Genomic DNA, 19,402 nt, shown 5'->3' with positions numbered 1-19,402 from the left:
GAGGGAGGTCAACAGTGATCACTGACTGTTTTAGGAGCTTTTTGAGATCAAATATAAGAAAATACAAAACATTAAACATGTTAACAACACAAAAGCCATATTAAACGCAGACTACTTTAGACCCGGAAGTAGGATTCGTCGCGTCATCACTGAACAACCGGATAGGGTCTGTCCCAAAAGGCCTTCCTGTTCTTTTCACAATAAAGTCCTTGACATACTAGTTTTTCCTTATTAAAGAATGCCTAACATATGGCACCAGCTTAATAGAAAATGTAATTCCACTTGTCAAAACATGCATTTGTTGCATAAAGTAATGGCAAAAAACACAAAATTTTTATTCATGGTTTAACAGCATATGGTGTGAATTTCAGTTCTTCCTTTAGAAATGTCTGCATACAAGAAGAAAGCGTATCCAAAGCACAGAGAGGCAGAAAAGAGCCAGCTTTTATTTTTACACAGCTCTGATGTCGATGTGAGCGGAACGCACACACTTCACGTAACGTTCACTCATTTAATCCCCGATCCAAACTCGGTCTCACGGACGTATCGGGCCTGGAGCACAAGCTAAAGAACAGCGAACAGTATGTTTATGGAAACTTTCTGTGGGTGGGAGGGTTCTCCTGGAGCTCCTTCAGGGCCCGTTCCTGCTCCAAAGCGCCGCTGTGGGCTCGGATGATGCTGTTTGTGGGTCTCCTGTAATTTGGCGCTAACCTGTGAGCGCGCTGAGCTCTGCTTCCTGTGATGAAATATCTTGCACACATTAACATATTAATTGAGAATTTCCAGCCGCCGTGTTGTTCCGATGGATGGATTCAAAGCAGGCTCCGAGTCAGAGGAGGAATTTAATGAGAGCGATAACGACTGCGGCGTTTTGGAGAAAAAGCTCTCATCTCACCCCGGGAACCCCCACCTTATGTAATCTGCCCTCTCATTCAGCGCTGCCGCAGTGTGATTGTTCGAGAAATGAAAAAGCCATTTTGGAGCGGGCGGCGCCGTCTGTTGTGTCGCGTGGCCCTCGTTGTCAGAGCCTCGCAGGGGTCATCGGAGGTCAAGAGAATTATGATTACGCCGTAGCTTCATTCGGCGGGGGGGATGTGGAGCCTGCCGCCAGCGTGATGATACCTCTGCAGAGGGCGGGAGTCCGTTCAGTCCACTAGGTTCATCACGACAAGATGGGGTCAGCTTTTCCTCGCCGGCGTCCGAATGTAAGAGCGAGAGGCTGAACGAGAGGGCGCAAACACGTGTGATTACTCAGATCTAAAAGGTGGGACGGCAAAGGTGAAACAGATTTGATCGCATTAAAAATCCTGAATGAAAACGTAGACAGAGCCTCGCTCAGGCTGAGCTCACCTGACTTCACCTGAGCACTTCCTGTTTCTCCTCATTCAACCTCATCCTTTAGTTTAAGGTCAACGAACTTCACAACACTCATTAATAAATGATAAACCCAATTAAGGGTAATTAAACACAATAGTTTCTATCAGTGCGTTACACTTTATTACCACCGTGATAAACGTGGAGGGGAGAAGTGGGCGGGTCTTCCTGTTTCACTCACGGTTTAGTTTTGGTTCTGTTGACATCACAGTCTGGGTACAATGTGACGAGAACCTCAGCCACACACCAGACTCCATTCAAAAATTCAAACATTTACTGCAGTGTTGTCTGACTCTTACTGAAGGTTTGTTCTGAACAAACAGTGACCATGTGATGTCACCTAGGGCGTACCTGCACTCTGAACCGCTGACATCACTTTAGCTGCAGCTCCATCGTTACAGGAAGAAGCTGCACTTTGGCCCAAACGTGTTAACATGCAGACCCTCCCCTCTGTCCTCATCGTGGAACAAACTGCACTGTAAGAAGCTAGCTCTCTGGTTGTGGACACTATGGGCTGGATTTGCAGGCATCCTGGATATGCATATGGATGTTATACCTGATGTGTACCTGCCCACAGAGCTCAGCGTTTCTGTGCTCAGTCCATGATGGACAAACAAATAAGTTAATCATGGAAGCGTGATTCTTCTTTATGCCACAGAAATCACCTCGGTCCGAAGCAACACACGTTGCTGTGAACTATTTACAGCAAATATTTCCTATTTCTTTGTGCTTTTATTTTGGCGTTCCGTGATCGGAGCGAGGAGTGATGTCACATAATGTGAGTTTCTGTGTGCACAGACCCAGATTTGTGTAACAGTTCATTATTGTCAGACTCACAAACACCCAGCAGAGCTGGTACAGGCAGAGGCGGGACCAAGTCATTGTTTTGCAAGTCTCAAGTAAGTCTCAAGTCTTTATCCTCAAGTCACAAGTCAAGTCTCAAGTCAAGTCTCAAGTAATGTCAGGCAAGTCAGAGTCGAGTCTCAAGTCACTGGTGTAAAAGTCCGAGTCAAGTCACAAGTCTGAAACTTTGAATTTCAAGTCCTTTCGAGTCTTTAAAAAAAAAACCGAAAAAAAGCATGTTGCAGTTATGCTAAATGTAAATATTAGACCATGTAATTTTTAAATCTGTGTTTTTCTCAACACATGACGAAATAGTGAACTTAGAAAATATACACAAATTGTGAAATTACACCTCTTTAAAATGCAGCTCAATTAAACTTAGCTCCAAGAATAATTTTCACCGACAGTTCTGAGATAAGCTGCATGTTATTCTTGGATGCGGTTGTAGGACCGGCTTTAAAATCGCATGACAAAAATATCATACACATTAAAAAAAACTGTATCACCAACGTAGCCTGGACAACATTTGCTAGTTAGATGAAGTCATGAAGCCCCGCCTACCGTTCTTTATACAACTTCAACCGTCGGAGAAAGTTGGAAGTTGTTCCATCTCTGTCTGTGATTCTCTTCTTGCATGTTTTGCATATTGCATTTCGGGTTTTTGTTGACTACTTCATAGTTTATGTACCTGAAAAAAAATATCTCCTTGCAGCATTTGAGCGTTTTTTTTTTTTTCTTTTTAAAAACAAGAAAATCTGGTTAATTTGATTGGCTGTGCTACAGCTCACGCACACATACGTACGGAGTGTGGTTTGAATAAATGAATGAATTGAATTAATGGTGCACACTTTCTATATAATATAATATAATATGCGTGTTAAATTTTATATTTGGGGTGAAACATCAAGTCTTTTCAAGTAAACTGGTTCAAGTCCAATTCAAGTCCCAAGTCATTGGTGTAAAAGTCCAAGTCAAGTCACAAGTCTTGGAACATTTTTTCAAGTCAAGTCTAAAGTCATAAAATTAATGACTCGAGTCTGACTCGAGTCCAAGTCATGTGACTCGAGTCCACACCTCTGGCTGGTGTAAACCAATCCCAACAGCTGCTCGGCATTTCCGATTTCCTGCTTCGGAAACAAAAGTCTGCGTGAACGCCCCGGCTCTTCGTCTTTCACTCACCCTCCCAAACACGTTGAATTCGCTGGCCAAAGATACCGAGTCGCTCCTCAGAGACAGCAGGTCGCAGCAGGTCACGTCTCCTCCGTCGCCGCTGGAGGTCGGCCTGCTCGCGCTCACCGCCGCGAAGGTCGGCGGGTCTGAGGGTCCGCCCACTTTCTGCAGCGATGCTTCTTCGACCGCAGTCCCAGGTTTAAAACATCCGTCAGGCCGGCGGCCTCGAGCCGCCATCTCTGTGTTTCTCTGTGGACCAACAAGCACTCGTTGGATCAGCTGGATCATTAGATGAGAGCACGTTTACTGATAAACAAAATGTCTGAACACCACGCTGGCCGAGGCGCCCATCGCTACTATGTCTACACGATTCTCCAGGTTTGGCGGTGAAGCCTGGCGTGTTACAGTCACGCAGGGGCTCGTTTCAGACGTTATGTACCAGGCAAAGACTGAGCAGCATCAAAGCTTCAAAGGCAGAAGTTATAAACTTTTCTCACCAGTGAGGAAGAAATCTCAGAGCTTCCACGCGACAATCAGATTGTTGTTCGTTTTACGTGGTCGTATGTTTGTGTGGACATGTGATCAGGTTCGTCATGTGCTGTGGAAAGAGGCTGATGACACTTTTACCCCACAGCACACAGAGTACACGTAAAAGTACTGCAGTCTCTGGAACAAAGTGTACTTTAATAATCAGAGAAAAAGTACTCAGAGTACATTTAAAATGTCCATCTGAAGTATTAAACAGGACTTTCTCACTAAACAGCGCTAGTGATGAAGTTGGCCAATCATCAGAAAGATGTCTTAAAAGGGGAGGAGCTTGTGTGAGTCACAGAATGAGTTGAGTATAAAACAAATAAGGATTATTTTAAGCTGCGAGTCATGCAAAGCTGCTGTAACTTAGTGACACAATATCCTGCTCCGTTGCAGGACGACCTCAGTGTCCTCAGACGAGTCAGCGTGGCGAGGATGGGCTCTGTTTTTAACTTTATTGGCTTTGATTTGATCGGAGTTTCTCAGCTTGTGGGGCCAGGACTCCCAGACTAAACATGTCCAACCAGACAGGAAGGGCCTACGCTTTCAAAATAAGAGCGCGGGATAGTCAAACAGCAGCCTGAGAGTGGGTGAGCTGCTTCAGTGAACTCTGCACACATCTTCTCATGGCTTTCCTGCCTTCAGTGGCGAAGCTCAAGAAGCTGGGCCCGTTTTAAATTTTAAGGTAGAAATGGACACGCTGCAGGTTCGGGCACACCTGAGATGCATCGGCTCAACTCTCGCTGCATATTAACTGTCAGCGGCGGCCTGCGGGGCGTCTTTCACCACGTGCTCGCTCTGCGGTTTGGCTGTAATTCCATTTGTTGCGTCGTCCTCGGTCGGAGCTTCCCCTTCGGGACAGATCGGATCTGATTTAAAGGTAAATCGGCGACCTCGCCAGTAATCTGCGTTTCTTTATTTGTCTGCAGACGCGGTGAAGGCGAACGCTCGCAGAGGATGGAGGGTTAACCCCCCCCGTTCCAGGCGCCGCGTGGAGCGAATCCCCTGGTGAACGCTCAGGCCTGTAAATTGTTTATCAGACACTAATGCAGGAGCCTAATCCTATTTGCATTCATATTAGTTCCCCGTATCTGAGGGAATGACTTATTTCAATCCTTCGGAGGGTAAATAACTTTATGCATGATATCAGTATCGTCATAATTCACATCAGTAAAGTCAATTTGCTTTAAGTGGTCCTCCGCTGTGAGCTGCAGAGCTTCAGAGGAAACTTATTTGGAGGCGCTTTGGATCAGTGAGCGCGCTCACACGAGGGTGGGTAATGCAAACCTCTCAGAGGAGTGCCCACCCTCCCTCTGCAGGTTCAAGTATCTCCTGCTTCCATTTCCTGTTTCCTGTGGCCAGCAGACTTTTCTTACACGCATTTTCACAGCAAGTTTTTACATCCTTTCTTGATTTGTGACACCATCAAGAGTCTGTACAGAGATGTACCCAAAAACATGAAAAAGAAAAAAAAAGATGAAAAAGGTAATGAGCAGGAAAACAGGACACAGGTGGAGACGATGTGGGCGGGGCAGAAAAATCACAAAAACCGGAAGTAAGACACGACACGGTGAGAAACTAGCCTAAAACAGGAAATGACGCTAACGCTGTGTCCACGATGGCAGCGATTTGTTTGTTACTTAGAAGCTGAGAGCTGGTTGGACGTTCCAGGCTCCGGTTGCCTAGGTGACCGTCTAATATATTTATTACCAGGTTATTATTATTATTATCAGTCAAAGGTACTCTTCACTCGCATTGGTAGTTGCTTCAGTCACCTGGAAGCAGCTAGCACTAGCATGTTCTTCACTTCCTGTGGTCTCTGGTTGCACGTGTATACAGAGCCACTGACAACCGCCTGGCGACCTCTGGTTGCTAAGGAAAACAAATCCCCAGCTGGATGGTGAGCGGTTGCTGGAAGTTGCTGAGTAAAATGAAGAAAACCTTGTGAAATTTGTATGGAAGACGTCGACTGGTCTGCACACGCTCGTCAGCTGCGCTCTGAGCGTGTGCGGCCTGTCTTTGCACGCTGCCGCATTTATTTACTGATGATGTGACTGACTTGATGCGTGAGATGGGACGAGATGTGACGCCTGCAGACATTCAGATGCTTCTCGGTGTCTTGTGTCAGGAGGGGCAACGAGCTTCACTGATAAAATACTGATTATTGTTTGCATGTGGAAAATGACACGAGTGGAGTCGCTGACAACGGTGGCGAGGAACAGGAAGAAGAGAAGTCTGTCACGATCTGAAAAGCAGGACGTTTGAGATAAAAGACAGCGCAATGAAAATACGAACATTTAAAATAGTTCACGGTGAACAAAAACATTACTGAAAACACGCCTAAAATCCACAGCGGGACGAGCGGCTACGCGGCGCATAATTACCGCTCTAAACGCACAGACATACGGGAACATGAAAATGAGGAAAAGTGGTTTTGAAGACGCAGAAAAACGTGTCAGGCTGATGAAGAGAGACTGTCAGGAGGGCCGGGCTTTGAACTTGATCAGAGGCGCCGTTTACAGAAAGAACAAAGCAGCAAATGTGGAGAAGAAGAGCGACCTGCAAGCGCTGCCAACAAAGATGAAGCCATGAATAAAGATGAGCCGTCTCTGGACTCACCTGCTCTGTCTCAGTGACGACCGGCGACGGCACGCTACCGCCTGACTCCCCGGCTTCGTCCTGATTGGCTACCCCCATCATTAGGTTGGAATCTGGGTCTGGAGGCAAAGCTGCATGTAAGCAGATGGAGGCCAAACATGAAGACAAGCCCACACCTTTATCTGATGGTCGTGTGTTTTCTCAGAGGTTGTTATAGTTACATCGAGACGTTACTTACTCATCAGCAGAACCTCAGCAGGTGAAATCTACGAAGGAACGTCAGCATCAACGTTCACGTATATAATGTTACTGATTTTGAGAACAAAGTTGAAATTGTGAGATTACAGATGGCTCGTGTAGACGAGTCAGTGAGACAAAGTGATGGTCCGTCCTGTGATAAAACAGGACCATCGATGACCTCATATCTGTCCAGATGTTTCTGCCAGCTTTTCCACGTTTGTGTGTTTTTCCTGCTGACCACACGTTCAGCGTCACCGCATCGCCGCCCTGTGTTTATGAGCTGAAGGGCTGAAAGAACGATCTTCACTTTGCACTTTATCCTGAAACTTCAGCTGTTAATTCAACTTTATTCTCAAAATAGAGTAAAAAATAAAAAAACTTTTAATGTGGCCAAATCCTCCGTCCTAGGCAGATCCTCCCTCCCCCCAAATGACATGAGTGTGTGTCTGTGTGTGTGTCTGTGTGTGTGTGTGTGTGTGTGTGTGTGTCTGTGTGTGTGTGTTTCTGTCTGTGTGTCTGTGTGTGTGTGTTTCTGTCTGTGTGTGTGTGTCTGTCTGTGTGTGTGTGTTTCTGTCTGTGTGTGTGTGTTTCTGTCTGTGTGTGTGTGTCTGTGTGTGTGTGTCTGTGTGTGTGTCTGTGTGTGTATGTGTGTGTCTGTGTGTGTGTGTCTGTGTATGTGTGTGTCTGTGTGTGTGTGTGTGTGTCTGTGTGTGTGTTTCTGTCTGTGTGTGTGTGTCTGTGTGTCTGTGTGTCTGTGTGTCTGTGTGTGTGTGTGTCTGTGTGTCTGTGTGTCTGTGTGTCTGTGTATGTGTGTGTCTGTGTGTGTATGTGTGTCTGTGTGTGTGTTTCTGTCTGTGTGTGTGTGTCTGTGTGTGTGTTTCTGTCTGTGTGTGTGTGTCTGTGTGTGTGTGTGTCTGTGTGTCTGTGTGTGTGTGTCTGTGTGTCTGTGTGTCTGTGTGTGTGTGTGTCTGTGTGTCTGTGTGTGTGTGTCTGTGTGTCTGTGTGTCTGTGTGTCTGTGTGTGTGTGTGTCTGTGTGTCTGTGTGTCTGTGTATGTGTGTGTCTGTGTGTCTGTGTGTCTGTGTGTCTGTGTATGTGTGTGTCTGTGTGTGTGTGTCTGCTGGGTGCTGAAGGGTTAAAGGGCATTTCCTGTGCTGTTATCTTAAGCAGGATCTATTAGCTGCTCTCACATGTGCAGAGAGGTGGAGGTGTGATCACACCTCCATCACTTCCTGTTGTGGTGCATTGGTGCACTCTGACTGACTGCTGCAGCCTCTCAGGTTCTCATGTTCTTGTGACAGAGGGAAGAAACCACAGAGGGAAGCTCCGCCTCCAAACAGACCAGCAGCTTCATCGGGATCAGCGGGAGTAACGCAGGCCGAGCGGCCGCGGTGTGTTCCCAATAATCTGTCAGTCCCGGTCACAGCGTGAGGCAGCGGCACAGAGGCGAGCTGCTGGCTGCAGAATGACGATGCCGACCACAAACCACAGCCCTCTGCTTGTTTGCCCCTGCGTTTCCTTTCTCAGGCTCAGTCCTGCGCTCAGCGCGCATCACAAACACGCTGCAGAGCCACCATCTTGCAGCTGTCCCACGCTCCCGAGGCTGGCAAACGTTTTCCAGAGTGAGACAAAGTCCCAGGTAGCTGCACTGCTATATTACAGCGTCAGCTCTGCTGCGTTTCCGTTGGATGGTCGCCGCTGCGATGGTCCGAGGCAGCTCCTCTAGGAGGAGCGCTCCTAGCTTCGGCGATAGCTTCTTCTCTGTTTACTCCGCCTTCAGTCGTGCTCCGTCACTCGCGCTGTAACGATGCCCGCTGACGCCGCGGTTCCCTCAAAGAAGTAGCGTTTAAACGAGCCTCCGATACACCTTCACCTGGCTGCTGCTCAGCCTGCTCTCTCTGCTGACAGGTGCGCTTTGGCATTGCGTCAGGTACGAGCGTCTGTGGTCACATGATGACCAGAGTTCATTCAGAACCTAAACCTGGTTTTAACTGATGCTTCTGTCCAGCTATCCTCACACAACAGTTCGTGACCTCTCACCTCTGTCCTCCTTCTGCTCCTGGCCTCCCGCCTCTTGGTCATCAGCTGCTGCACCCTGCTTTACTTCCTGGACCTCTGGCTGGTCCTGAGGTGGATCTGGATCATGTTCCTCCTGCTCGTCGTCCTCTAGAAGGTGACCTAGGTCTGTGCTCCAGCAGAGAGCTGCTTCATCGGGACTCTGGTGGACTCTCGAGTTCTCGGCTGGAGGTTCTGTCATGGAGGGACAAGGCTCCTGAGGCGGCTGCATCGTGTTTGTAGTTTTACCTGAAAGAAGATGTGAAACACTTTATCACACTTTCTGAGCAGCACATGTTTCTTAAACAGAACCAGCTCACAGCACGGAGTCTTGGCTTCTGATGCCGTTTCCAATCACGCCCAAGATCCTGATCAGATCTGATCAAATGCACGTGTCTGCATGTTTTACCTGTTTGACTGACAGCTCATGGAGAGCGTTTCACATACAAACATCATGTGTCTGATATTTGTCTGCCTCTCATTTGCTACATGGTGACATTCACACGTCACAGATGGACATCGTCCTCGTGCTGTGTATTTTCTGTTGTTTGAGAATGTTTTGCTGGTTTTATGCTGATGTGATCAGAGAAATGATATGAAATCATTCGTCCAACAGAGGCTCCAGCAGACAGCGAGGGAAGATCTCCAAGATCTGCATAAATTTGACCTTTCTTGGTTTTTCCAACCAAGACTAGAAGTCCAGAGACGAGGGTCAGCTGCAGGTTCTTAAACATGTCGCTGAGTAACATCAGCGTGCTATGAACCTCAGGCAAATTCAGAGGGGAAGCGTGGACCAGGGGAAGTCTACGAGGCCGAGAAAAAGAAGAGGGGCCTGTCCCCTCACACCTGTCCCCCCTTCACACCTGTCCCCACTCACACCTGTCCTCTCACACATGTCCCCCCTCACACATGTCCCCTCTAAGACCTGTCCCCCCTCTCACACCTGTCCCCTCTCACACCTGTCCTCTCACACCTGTCCCCCCTCAGACCTGTCACCCCCTCACACCTGTCCCCTCACACCTGTCCCCCTTCACACCTGTCCTCTCACACCTGTCCTCTCACACCTGTCCTCTCACACATGTCCCCTCTAAGACCTGTCCCCTCACACCTGTACCCCCTCACACCTGTCCCCTCACACCTGTTCTCTCTCACACCTGTCCTCTCACACATGTCCCCTCTAAGACCTGTCCCCTCACACCTGTCCCCTCACACCTGTTCTCTCTCACACCTGTCCTCTCACACCTGTACCCCCTCACACCTGTCCCCTCACACCTGTTCTCTCTCACACCTGTCCTCTCACACATGTCCCCTCTAAGACCTGTCCCCCCTCACACCTGTCCCCTCTCACACCTGTCCTCTCACACCTGTTCTCTCTCACACCTGTCCTCTCACACCTGTCCTCTCACACCTGTCTCCTCACACCTGTCCTCTCACACATGTCCCCCCTCGCACATGTCCCCTCTAAGACCTGTCCCCCCTGACACCTGTCCTCCCTCACACCTGTCCCCCCTCACACCTGTCCTCTCACACCTGTTCTCTCTCACACTGACCTCTCACACCTGTCCCCCCTCACACCTGTCCCCCCTCACACCTGTCCTCTCACACCTGTTCTCTCTCACACTGACCTCTCACACCTGTCCCCCCTCACACCTGTCCTCCCACACCTGTCCCCTCACACCTGTCCTCTCACACCTGTTCTCTCTCACACCTGTCCTCCCACACCTGTCCCCTCACACCTGTCCTCTCTCACAGCTGTCCTCTCACACCTGTCCCCCCTCAGACCTGTCCCCCCTTCACACCTGTCCTCTCACACCTGTTCTCTCTCAAACCTGTCCTCTCACACATGTCCCCCCTCACACATGTCCCCTCTAAGACCTGTCCCCTCTCACACCTGTCCCCTCACACCTGTCCCCTCACACCTGTCCCCCCTCACACCTGTTCTCTCACACCTGTTCTCTCTCAAACCTGTCCTCTAACACCTGTTCTCTCTCACACCTCTCCTCTCACACATGTCCCCCTTACACATGTCCCCTCTAAGACCTGTCCCCCCTCACACCTGTCCACTCTCGCACCTGTCCTCTCACACCTGTCCCCCCTCACACCTGTCTCCCCTGACTCCTGTCCCCTCTCACACCTGTCCTCTCACACCTGTCCCCCCTCACACCTGTCATCCCTCACACCTGTCCCCCCTCACACCTGTCCTCTCACACCTGTTCTCTCTTACACTGACCTCTCACACCTGTCCCCTCACACCTGTCCCCACTCACACCGTTCCTCTCACACCTGTCCCCTCTAAGACCTGTCCCCCCTCTCACACCTGTCCCCTCTCACACCTGTCCTCTCACACCTGTCCCCCCTCAGACCTGTCACCCCCTCACACCTGTCCCCTCACACCTGTCCCCCTTCACACCTGTCCTCTCACACCTGTCCTCTCACACCTGTCCTCTCACACATGTCCCCTCTAAGACCTGTCCCCTCACACCTGTACCCCCTCACACCTGTCCCCTCACACCTGTTCTCTCTCACACCTGTCCTCTCACACATGTCCCCTCTAAGACCTGTCCCCTCACACCTGTCCCCTCACACCTGTTCTCTTTCACACCTGTCCCCACTCACACCTGTCCCCACTCAGCTCTGTCCTCTCTCACACCTGTACCCTCACACCTGTCCTCTCTCACACCTGTCCCCTCACTCCTGTTCTCTTTCACACCTGTCCTCCCTCACACCTGTCCTCTGTCACACCTGTCCCCCCTCATACCTGTCCCCTCACACCTGGTTTGTAGAGGTTTTCTGTAATGCAAACAGCTTCGGTCTGAGCCCGGATATCCAGCACATCGTCAGACAGCCGTGAGAGGATCAGACCTGAGTGCAGACTGATTTCCTGCCGATGGACTTGCCGCTGCACTCTTAAATTCTGCCTCTCATCTGATTACAGTGCTCATTGATCAGCGTGTAAACAACCATTGAATGAGGATGTGCACCGGTTTGATGTGACCGTCTCCTCTCTGAAGCACTGCATGCTGAAATCTCATGGGTGCTAATTATGTGTGCACACAGATTACAAGGATTGCATTTCATACTTGAATAATAACTATTAAAAACGAGTGTTTTCCAATTAATTAAACACACAGTCTTTAAGTAACCTCTGGACATCTGCCCTGCGGGCTGAGCTCATTCGGGAGCTGCTGGAGGAAACAAACGAGCGCTCCTTTCATGTGAAAATCTTCACAAAAGAGTCGTGCCACTGAGAATACGGGGGAAACGCCGCCGCCACACTTCCCTCAGTGTTCGACTTTGTTCGTGCAAATTGTGAACATAACTTTTTGATATGATAAAACAGCAGAACAGTGTCATTCCAGGGGCGGGCCTGCTGGGGGGCTCGCCGTGGAGATGATGAAAGAGCTTTTCCGAGTCATTACTCCATCCAGCAGGAAGCCCTCGGTGGGCTCGCCCTCCTGAGCATCATCAGCACCCGAGGAGGAGGCGGAGGAGGAGAGGCGCACACCTCAGCCGGTGCAGAGGGCTTTAATGAAAGATGCTTAAAAAAGCATGAAAACGTCTCTGTTAAACTGCTTAGCCTCTGCAGAGGATCAGCCGACTTGCATTGTTTCCCCCTCAGTGCAGCCGGAGAGAGGCTGCTCACTTTACCCAGGATTCACTGCAGCAAATATTCGTAGTAGTAACTATTGTTTACATCTCAAAGTATGATTTCCAAACAGGATGACGTTTGTGAGAGAGAACCTGTGACGGCGTGCCTCCTGAAATGGCCTGTGGAGTGTTGGGATCAACAGCAGTTGACATTAAAGAAACATTAAAGACATTAAAGAAACTGATGGACATTATGGACAATGCCAGACATCCTCTGCACACGGCCATAAACAACCAGAAGAGTCTGTTCAGTGACAGGTTGCTTCTCCCAAAGACAAGAACTAACAGACTTAAAAACTCCTTTGTCCCACACGCCATCAGACTGTTTAACTCCTCCCTAGAGGGGAGAGGGAGGGGAAACAGGAGGACAAAGGAGAGGGGAACAACTAAGCTGTAGTGCCTCTTCACCTCACTGTGCAATACCTTTTGTTAATAGTCAACAGTGCAATAGACTCAATACTTGAAATGTGCAATTCACTTGTATTTTTATTTTTATTCCTATTTATTCTATTTATCCCCTTCGTATATTTTATTTATATTGTCTCTGTATTTATATATATATATATGTGTGTGTGTGTGTATTATATATATATATATATATATATATAAATATAATATTCTGTAACTCTGTAACTTCTGTCGGTGCTGTGCTTTTTTGGAAATCGAATTTCCCAGAGGAACCCACCCGAGGGATTAATAAAGTTCTATCTAATCTAATCTAATCTAATCAGTTAATGCACCGAACTCGGCTTCCTCGCTGTGCTCCTACCTGCAAACGTGGAAATTCCTGCAGCCTCGTTCTGAAAATCCGTGGACGTGGCCATTAGAGATGGACTTCAGCTGGTTTCACCGAAAAGCAGCGACCGGACTTCCACTGACGCGGGAAGTATTCTCCTTGCTGGCACTCTGCTAATTATAGTCCCCACTAATCAGATTAGGCGGAGGCGGTGTGGGCTTAGATCCTCAAAGTTCACTGAGCTGCTCTCAGGACACTCAGCATCAGCCACAGCTGTCCACGCTCTCCCACACGCACACCAATCAGTCCGCAGATTGATCGCCACCAAGTTCATAATTCAACACTGTTCAGCAGAGAACGCTAAAATACGCGAGAGCGGGACGGCCTGGTTTGATGTTTCACCGGATTGTACTGCCTGTCACGGCATCTGTCCTGCTCACACTGTCACCTGTTACGCATCAGTGGAATCCCGAACACCTGAAGTGACATCACGTCCTGAACGCTTCTTAAGTCACACAATTAGAACTGATGACATTTCCACAGGAAGTAATCAATTAAACTGAAAATGAATGAAGGAATGTAACTTTTACACTCAAACCCCGCCCCTCTGATGATTTTTCCTCTGTGTAGAAGTTAAAGTTGTTCCTACTGACCCCTGTGGCTGTTAATTGTGATGTAGCATCTGATACGTCATCTACTTACGTTTCAAAACCTCAGCATGAGCGTTTTTTTTTAACCAGAGCTGTTGAACCGCGCACTCATTGGCTAATGACCAGCTAATCACATGTTTTAGCCAATGAGCATAATCCTTCCTCCTGAAACACAGCAGGATAACCTCTCTTTGCTATAGTTTGTATGGAAGATGCCAACTTGTCTGCAAACACCTGCCAACTACTAAAAATGAAATTATAATCATTTGCCTTTAAAGCAAAAGTCGTTCAACTCTGAACTCTGAGGGTGAATTATTTCTATTTCCTGTTTGGAGCTCACATTTTCAAGTTTTAATCCCACTCAGCGAGCTCTTGTTGAGCGTTTGCAGACGTATCGTCGTCTTCAGTGCAAGCTACAAGTGAACGCAGCAACCTGCTAACAACCAAAGTGAATGCAGGTCGTATCACGTCCAATCCAATGTGTGCGTGACGTCACATGAGAAACCTCTGCAAAGCTACAGTCACTTTGAAACCACTGCTATCGCCATCTGGTGGCCGGCAGGTGTAATGCAGGTTTAAACCCTCTGAGCTCCGAACACACATCAACTCATGTTTGTGTCCTGCTGGGAGTTTATTTAAACCAAGAACCTAACCAAGCATTTTTATTGGCTAAACCTAAACCCAAAGTTTTTATTGGCTAAGTCAAACCAAAGGAGCTAAAGAGTGGAGTAATATTTGTTTGTCACGAATCATTTGGAATATTTCATAAACTACATGTTGGTCCACGGCGCACTTTGATGACGTGTTTCGTGCACAAACAGTCAGAAACTCTGCAGGTGTGAGGAACGTGAAGCCTTATTATCCTGGTGCTTTTATTTTGTAGGGTCGCGTTAGTTCCACCTGCTCGCAGAGTGCGCGCGGGCTAAGGGGAGAGGAGAGAGCGAGCAGGAGGAGGTGTGAGCGTGCGGAGGTGGAGCTGAGCCTCCTCTCCGCTCAGTCTGTCTGCGGGTTCGGCGCAGATCGGGTGCGCAGAGCCGGAGCGGACAAAGTGCCGCCGCGAGCCTCCTGCGATGCTCCTGGAACTCCCGCTCCTCTCCGCCCGCTTTTCCCTCCTCCGTCCCGCGCTCCGACGCGACTTCTCCCGCGCGTAAAAGTCATGTCGTACCCTCAGGGCTTCCTGTTCCAGCCCCACGCGCCTCTGGCTCTGCACTCCTCCTTCGGCTCCGGCCTCCTCCTGGGAGCGCGCTCCGAGGAGCTCGGCCGCTCCGCGTCCGGCTCCGCCTTCGCTCCGTACTCCGGACCGGCGACCTCCCCCGGCTTCGGCCCCCAGCTGCCCTACGGAGGGGAGCCGCGCGCCGCCGCGGCGCTCAGCTCCTATGTGGTGAGTGCGCGCGGAGACGGCCAGGGCTCGGGTCCGGGTCTGGTTCCGGTCCGTACAATGAAAATATCTGCTCTTCAAAAAGTTATTTTTCTCATTTATTTTCAATGATTTTTGAATTTATTATTACATTTATTTAAAATTCATTTTTAATCTGTTTTTTTATTTTTTAAAAATCTTATTTATAAGATAAAAATAATTTTTAATTATTTGTCTTTTATTTTTGAATTAATTATTATTTATATTTATTAATTAAATTTTTAAATTTAGTTTTAATTATTCTTTAATTTATTTTATTTAAAAAAAATTGTAAATTATTTTTAATGGTTTTTTTAACTTATTTTTGTTTTTACATTTTTATTTTTATATATATTTTTACTTATTCTTTAATTCATTTTTTTAAATTATTTTTTTAAATGTATTTTAAATTGAAGGAGGAACATTGTACATTTCTGTGAGGCTGTGAGATTTTTCAGGTGGATTAAACTGAGCGAGGTCTTTCCTCCTTCTGTGTTTGGGTCTGTAGTTTGAAGCCGTGTGGTCATGTGACCCTCGGGTTAAACTGCGTGGGAACTCGAGCTGACCACTAACATGATGGTTTCTGTTTCAGAGTCCGGGTTACGACCCGTCCTCGGGCATCTCCGGGTCCTTGGACTACCACCCGTTTGGGGCGCTGGGCCCATATCCGTATGGAGACCCCGCCTACAGGAAGAACGCCACACGGGATGCCACGGCCACGCTGAAGGCCTGGCTTAGCGAGCACCGGAAGAACCCGTACCCCACCAAGGGCGAGAAGATCATGCTGGCCATCATCACGAAGATGACCCTGACGCAGGTGTCCACCTGGTTCGCCAACGCCCGGCGCCGGCTGAAGAAGGAGAACAAGATGACGTGGACGCCACGGAACAGGAGCGAGGACGAGGAAGAGGAGGACAACATCGACCTGGAACGCAACGAAGAGGACGAGGAGCCACTGAAGGCGAGCAGCGAGGAGACGGAGCCGAAGCGTGAAGCTGGTGAGTGAGGGGGGAGGGGTCCATCCATTGATTGATCGATTAATTGATGGGTTTTAAAATGACCTGCACGTGACACGCGTCGGGAACCCGGAGACGTTTGCCGGCGCTCCTCTCCGTCCGTTCTTGTAGGTGATGACATCATCGCAGCGGCTGCAGTGGAAACAGTTTCATGAGGTTGGTTTTAGTTCTGAGTGTGAGCAGAGCGAGCGACTCGTCCTGATCAGGTCTGTCGTTGTTACTGCTCCTGTTTGTTCATAGATCAGATTATTGATCAGCTTCAGATTTTCATCATTTCATCAGATCATCGGTTAAAATCAAAGAATGTTCTGGACCCGTTTTTTAAAAAGTGAAGAGCGGCAGGCGCACGGCGAGAGAAGCGGGAGAAGATGTTGGGAGCTGAGTGCGTTTAATGATGCTGAAGCGTGGAGACGGTCGGCGGCGGCGTTCTTCTGATTGATTATTTCTCACTGATGATGTCATTGATCTGGACGAATCAAACACTTTCAGGCTGAACTCTTTTCTTTCTTCTTTAAAGTCGATTTATTGGTCGTGAGAGCAGCTGCTGATTGGCTGCTGATTTTGTTTGGGCTGCGGAAACTGTGACCATAAGGCAGATGTGAGGGGGCGGGGTCTAATATGCAGTGCATTTTGTTTGTGTGTGTTTGAATCAAACTCATAACCCTGCACGCTGAACCCTGATGTGTGTTTGGTCTGACCTGGCCTGTCCCACCTCCCCCCCCAGACTCCCGCAGTTTGGCGTTCAGAGAGGACGGCGGCAACGACGCCGATCGAGGATTCGACGAGCTGGACTTTAAGGATTCCCCCGTGGACCGGAGACCCGTGGACATGTCGGCGGACCCTCCTCGGAGCGCCCCCACTCTGAGCGTCTCGCTCAGAGTGCTGGAGGGGACGCGCACGCCGAGCCCGCGGTCTAAGGAGCGCCCCTGCGGCACCACCCAGGGGCCGAACGTGGCCCCCAAACCCAAACTCTGGTCGCTGGCTGAGATCGCCACGTCTTCGGACAAAAGCAAAGGATGTAGTGACTCTGCACAGAGCGTGGGGGCGGGACAGCAACGGACCCCGTTCCCCCACGGCCCCGCCTTGCCCCGACACTTCTATTACGCCTCCCCCTTCATCCCCGGATACTCCGCCTACGGCCCCCCGGGGCCCCTGCACAGCGGCGCCTCGTCGTTAAACGGATTACTGCAGACGGCGGCCCGAGACCGCCGGCTGCGCTGCCAGAGCCAGTTGGAGCCACACGAGCACAGCAGAGGCACGGCGAACGTGTAGAGCGCCTCCACGGGTCTGCGCGGCCCCCGGGGGGCGGGGCAGACTGATTTGTTAACAGGAAGGTTGAATTTGAGACAGTTTTTCTATGTTGATCAGATGTTTGTAATCCTCACGTATCATTAAAGCCTAGTTTTATTAACCCGCCTGCTCTTCTTCACACGCAGATAACGAGCTGCTGATTTAACGAGCCGCGGCCTCAGCGGCCCGTTCACGCGCTCGTGTCACCTCGCTCGCATTTCTAACAACATTATCCAGGTTTCAGTTCAAATCCACCACACGTTTAACGAGCCGTCATCCAGCTGTTATTGATCTTTAAATAAAGTGCAGAGGATGGCGCCGCGTTCACTGAGCTGCTGTAAAACTGACGCTTTGATTAAATCCAGAGCAGCGCACGCGAGCGGCGTCCTCTCACAACCATCCAACCAAAACAAACGTCCAGGTTTAACCAATAAAAATCTGTTCTTCATTTACAAAATGACCTTTTTTCTGCATCTGATTAGATTTATGGAGTCGTTTCGTCTTTAATGTGATTCAGTTTGTGCTTTTATAATTATATTATTACATTTATTATATGTAATAATTTAAACACAGAAACAAACTGAAATTCAAACCTAAATATGAGCATCGTGTTAAATATTTAAATGAATCCTTTTGTAATTTAGCTTCTAATTAATTCATCTTTGAAAAATGTTTTCAGAAGTTTTTTTAAAATCTTTTTTAATTATTCGTCTGTTTTGTCTTAAATCCAAAAATTATGAAAGGACTGTTTCAGGATGAGTTCAGCTCATATTCTTATAAATCAATGAGTTGCATGAAACTGTCACACTGAGCTCATCCTTCAGGTGTAAGTGTGCAGACCGCAGCGCAGCACCCACCTGAATTTTTGCCATGACTCATTTCTTAACAGTTTCCTCCGTAATCGTTTCAAAATAACTCGAGCGCACTGGAGCCGACCGCAGACGCAAAGCCCACAAAGACTGTAGCATTTTAAAACAACAATAAGAGCTTTTAAATGAAACTCATTCACAAATATGTGAGAGCTTTTACATCAGCAGCTCGTCTTAATTTGATTAAAGGACACAATTTAATCACTTATGAAACCCGGTTTATGAACTAACACTGATCTGCAGTTTTTATATTCATCGTGAAACAGCAGGTGATCATGTGGAAGTGTAAATATTAAGCTGCTCTTTGGTAGCTTCGCTGCTCAGATTGATTTTGATGTTTTCAGAGAAGCAGGAATATTTTTCCCCCAAACTCGTAGCAGCGTTCAGGCCTCGGGGTGTGCTGCACAGCATCGCTGTAACATCAGCAGGATGCCAAATTACAGTAAAACTTTTACCTGATTTATTTTAACCAGGAAAAACCTGACAGCAGCCAGTACACACAAAATAACACACAAAGTACATACGCACATTAATGATCGCCGTCACAGACGGCCGGGCGGCGTCCTCCGCTGCAGAGGACCCCACGAGCTTTCACTGGCGCCTTGAATGTGTGAAGAGGAAACCGAACATATCAAACGCGTCGTCCTAAATGCTGAAGACTGACAGAAACAAACAACGTCCAACCCTCTGAGTGATGGACACGTCATCCTGGAGACGCAGCATTAGAGAGAACAACAGTCACAGCAGACGTCTGTTTCTTATTCTACGCTTTGTACTGTCTTTCATCCTTCAGCTTGGCAACAAAACGAATTCATGAGGTTCATCCTGTGTTAAAGGTGCTGACAGCAGAAGAGCCAGGACAGGAGGGGAGGACAGGAGGGGAGGAGGGGACAGGAGGACAGGAGGACAGGAGGGGAGGACAGGAGGACAGGAGGGGAGGACAGGAGGACAGGAGGGGAGGACAGGAGGGGAGGACAGGAGGGGAGG

General features: G+C 48.6%; 2 protein-coding genes across 5 annotated transcripts in view; one reads left to right on the top strand and one right to left on the bottom strand.

Annotated features, from left to right (window-relative positions):
* LOC113025003 (ankyrin repeat domain-containing protein SOWAHC) overlaps positions 1-13,780 on the bottom strand; it is a 65,036-nt gene extending 51,256 nt beyond the window's left edge. For 2 of the 4 annotated variants that reach the window (XM_026172321.1, XM_026172322.1), the window contains exons 1-4: positions 13,228-13,765; positions 8,796-9,059; positions 6,538-6,647; positions 3,397-3,636 (exon numbers count right to left, since the gene is read on the bottom strand). In XM_026172321.1, the coding sequence (XP_026028106.1) occupies positions 3,397-3,636; positions 6,538-6,647; positions 8,796-9,059; positions 13,228-13,282 (669 nt within the window). In that variant the 5' untranslated portion in view covers positions 13,283-13,765. Of the gene's footprint in view, positions 1-3,396; positions 3,637-6,537; positions 6,648-8,795; positions 9,060-13,227 lie in introns of all 4 variants that reach the window. The other 2 variants (XM_026172323.1, XM_026172320.1) reach the window with 2 other exon arrangements.
* Positions 13,781-14,689: 909 nt separating this feature from the next.
* Positions 14,690-17,667, top strand: irx5b (iroquois homeobox 5b). The gene is made up of 3 exons (XM_026176826.1): positions 14,690-15,225; positions 15,833-16,238; positions 16,981-17,667. Exons 1-3 carry the CDS (start codon positions 15,001-15,003, stop codon positions 17,526-17,528), a joined length of 1,179 nt encoding a protein of 392 aa, XP_026032611.1. The 5' UTR covers positions 14,690-15,000; the 3' UTR covers positions 17,529-17,667.
* The last annotated feature ends 1,735 nt before the right edge of the window (positions 17,668-19,402 follow it).

This window comes from Astatotilapia calliptera, chromosome 7 (genome assembly GCF_900246225.1).
Source record: "Astatotilapia calliptera chromosome 7, fAstCal1.2, whole genome shotgun sequence".
NCBI lineage: Eukaryota > Metazoa > Chordata > Actinopteri > Cichliformes > Cichlidae > Astatotilapia > Astatotilapia calliptera.
The sequence above is the reverse complement of the archived record's forward strand: the minus strand, read 5'-3'. Positions and strand labels throughout refer to the sequence as shown.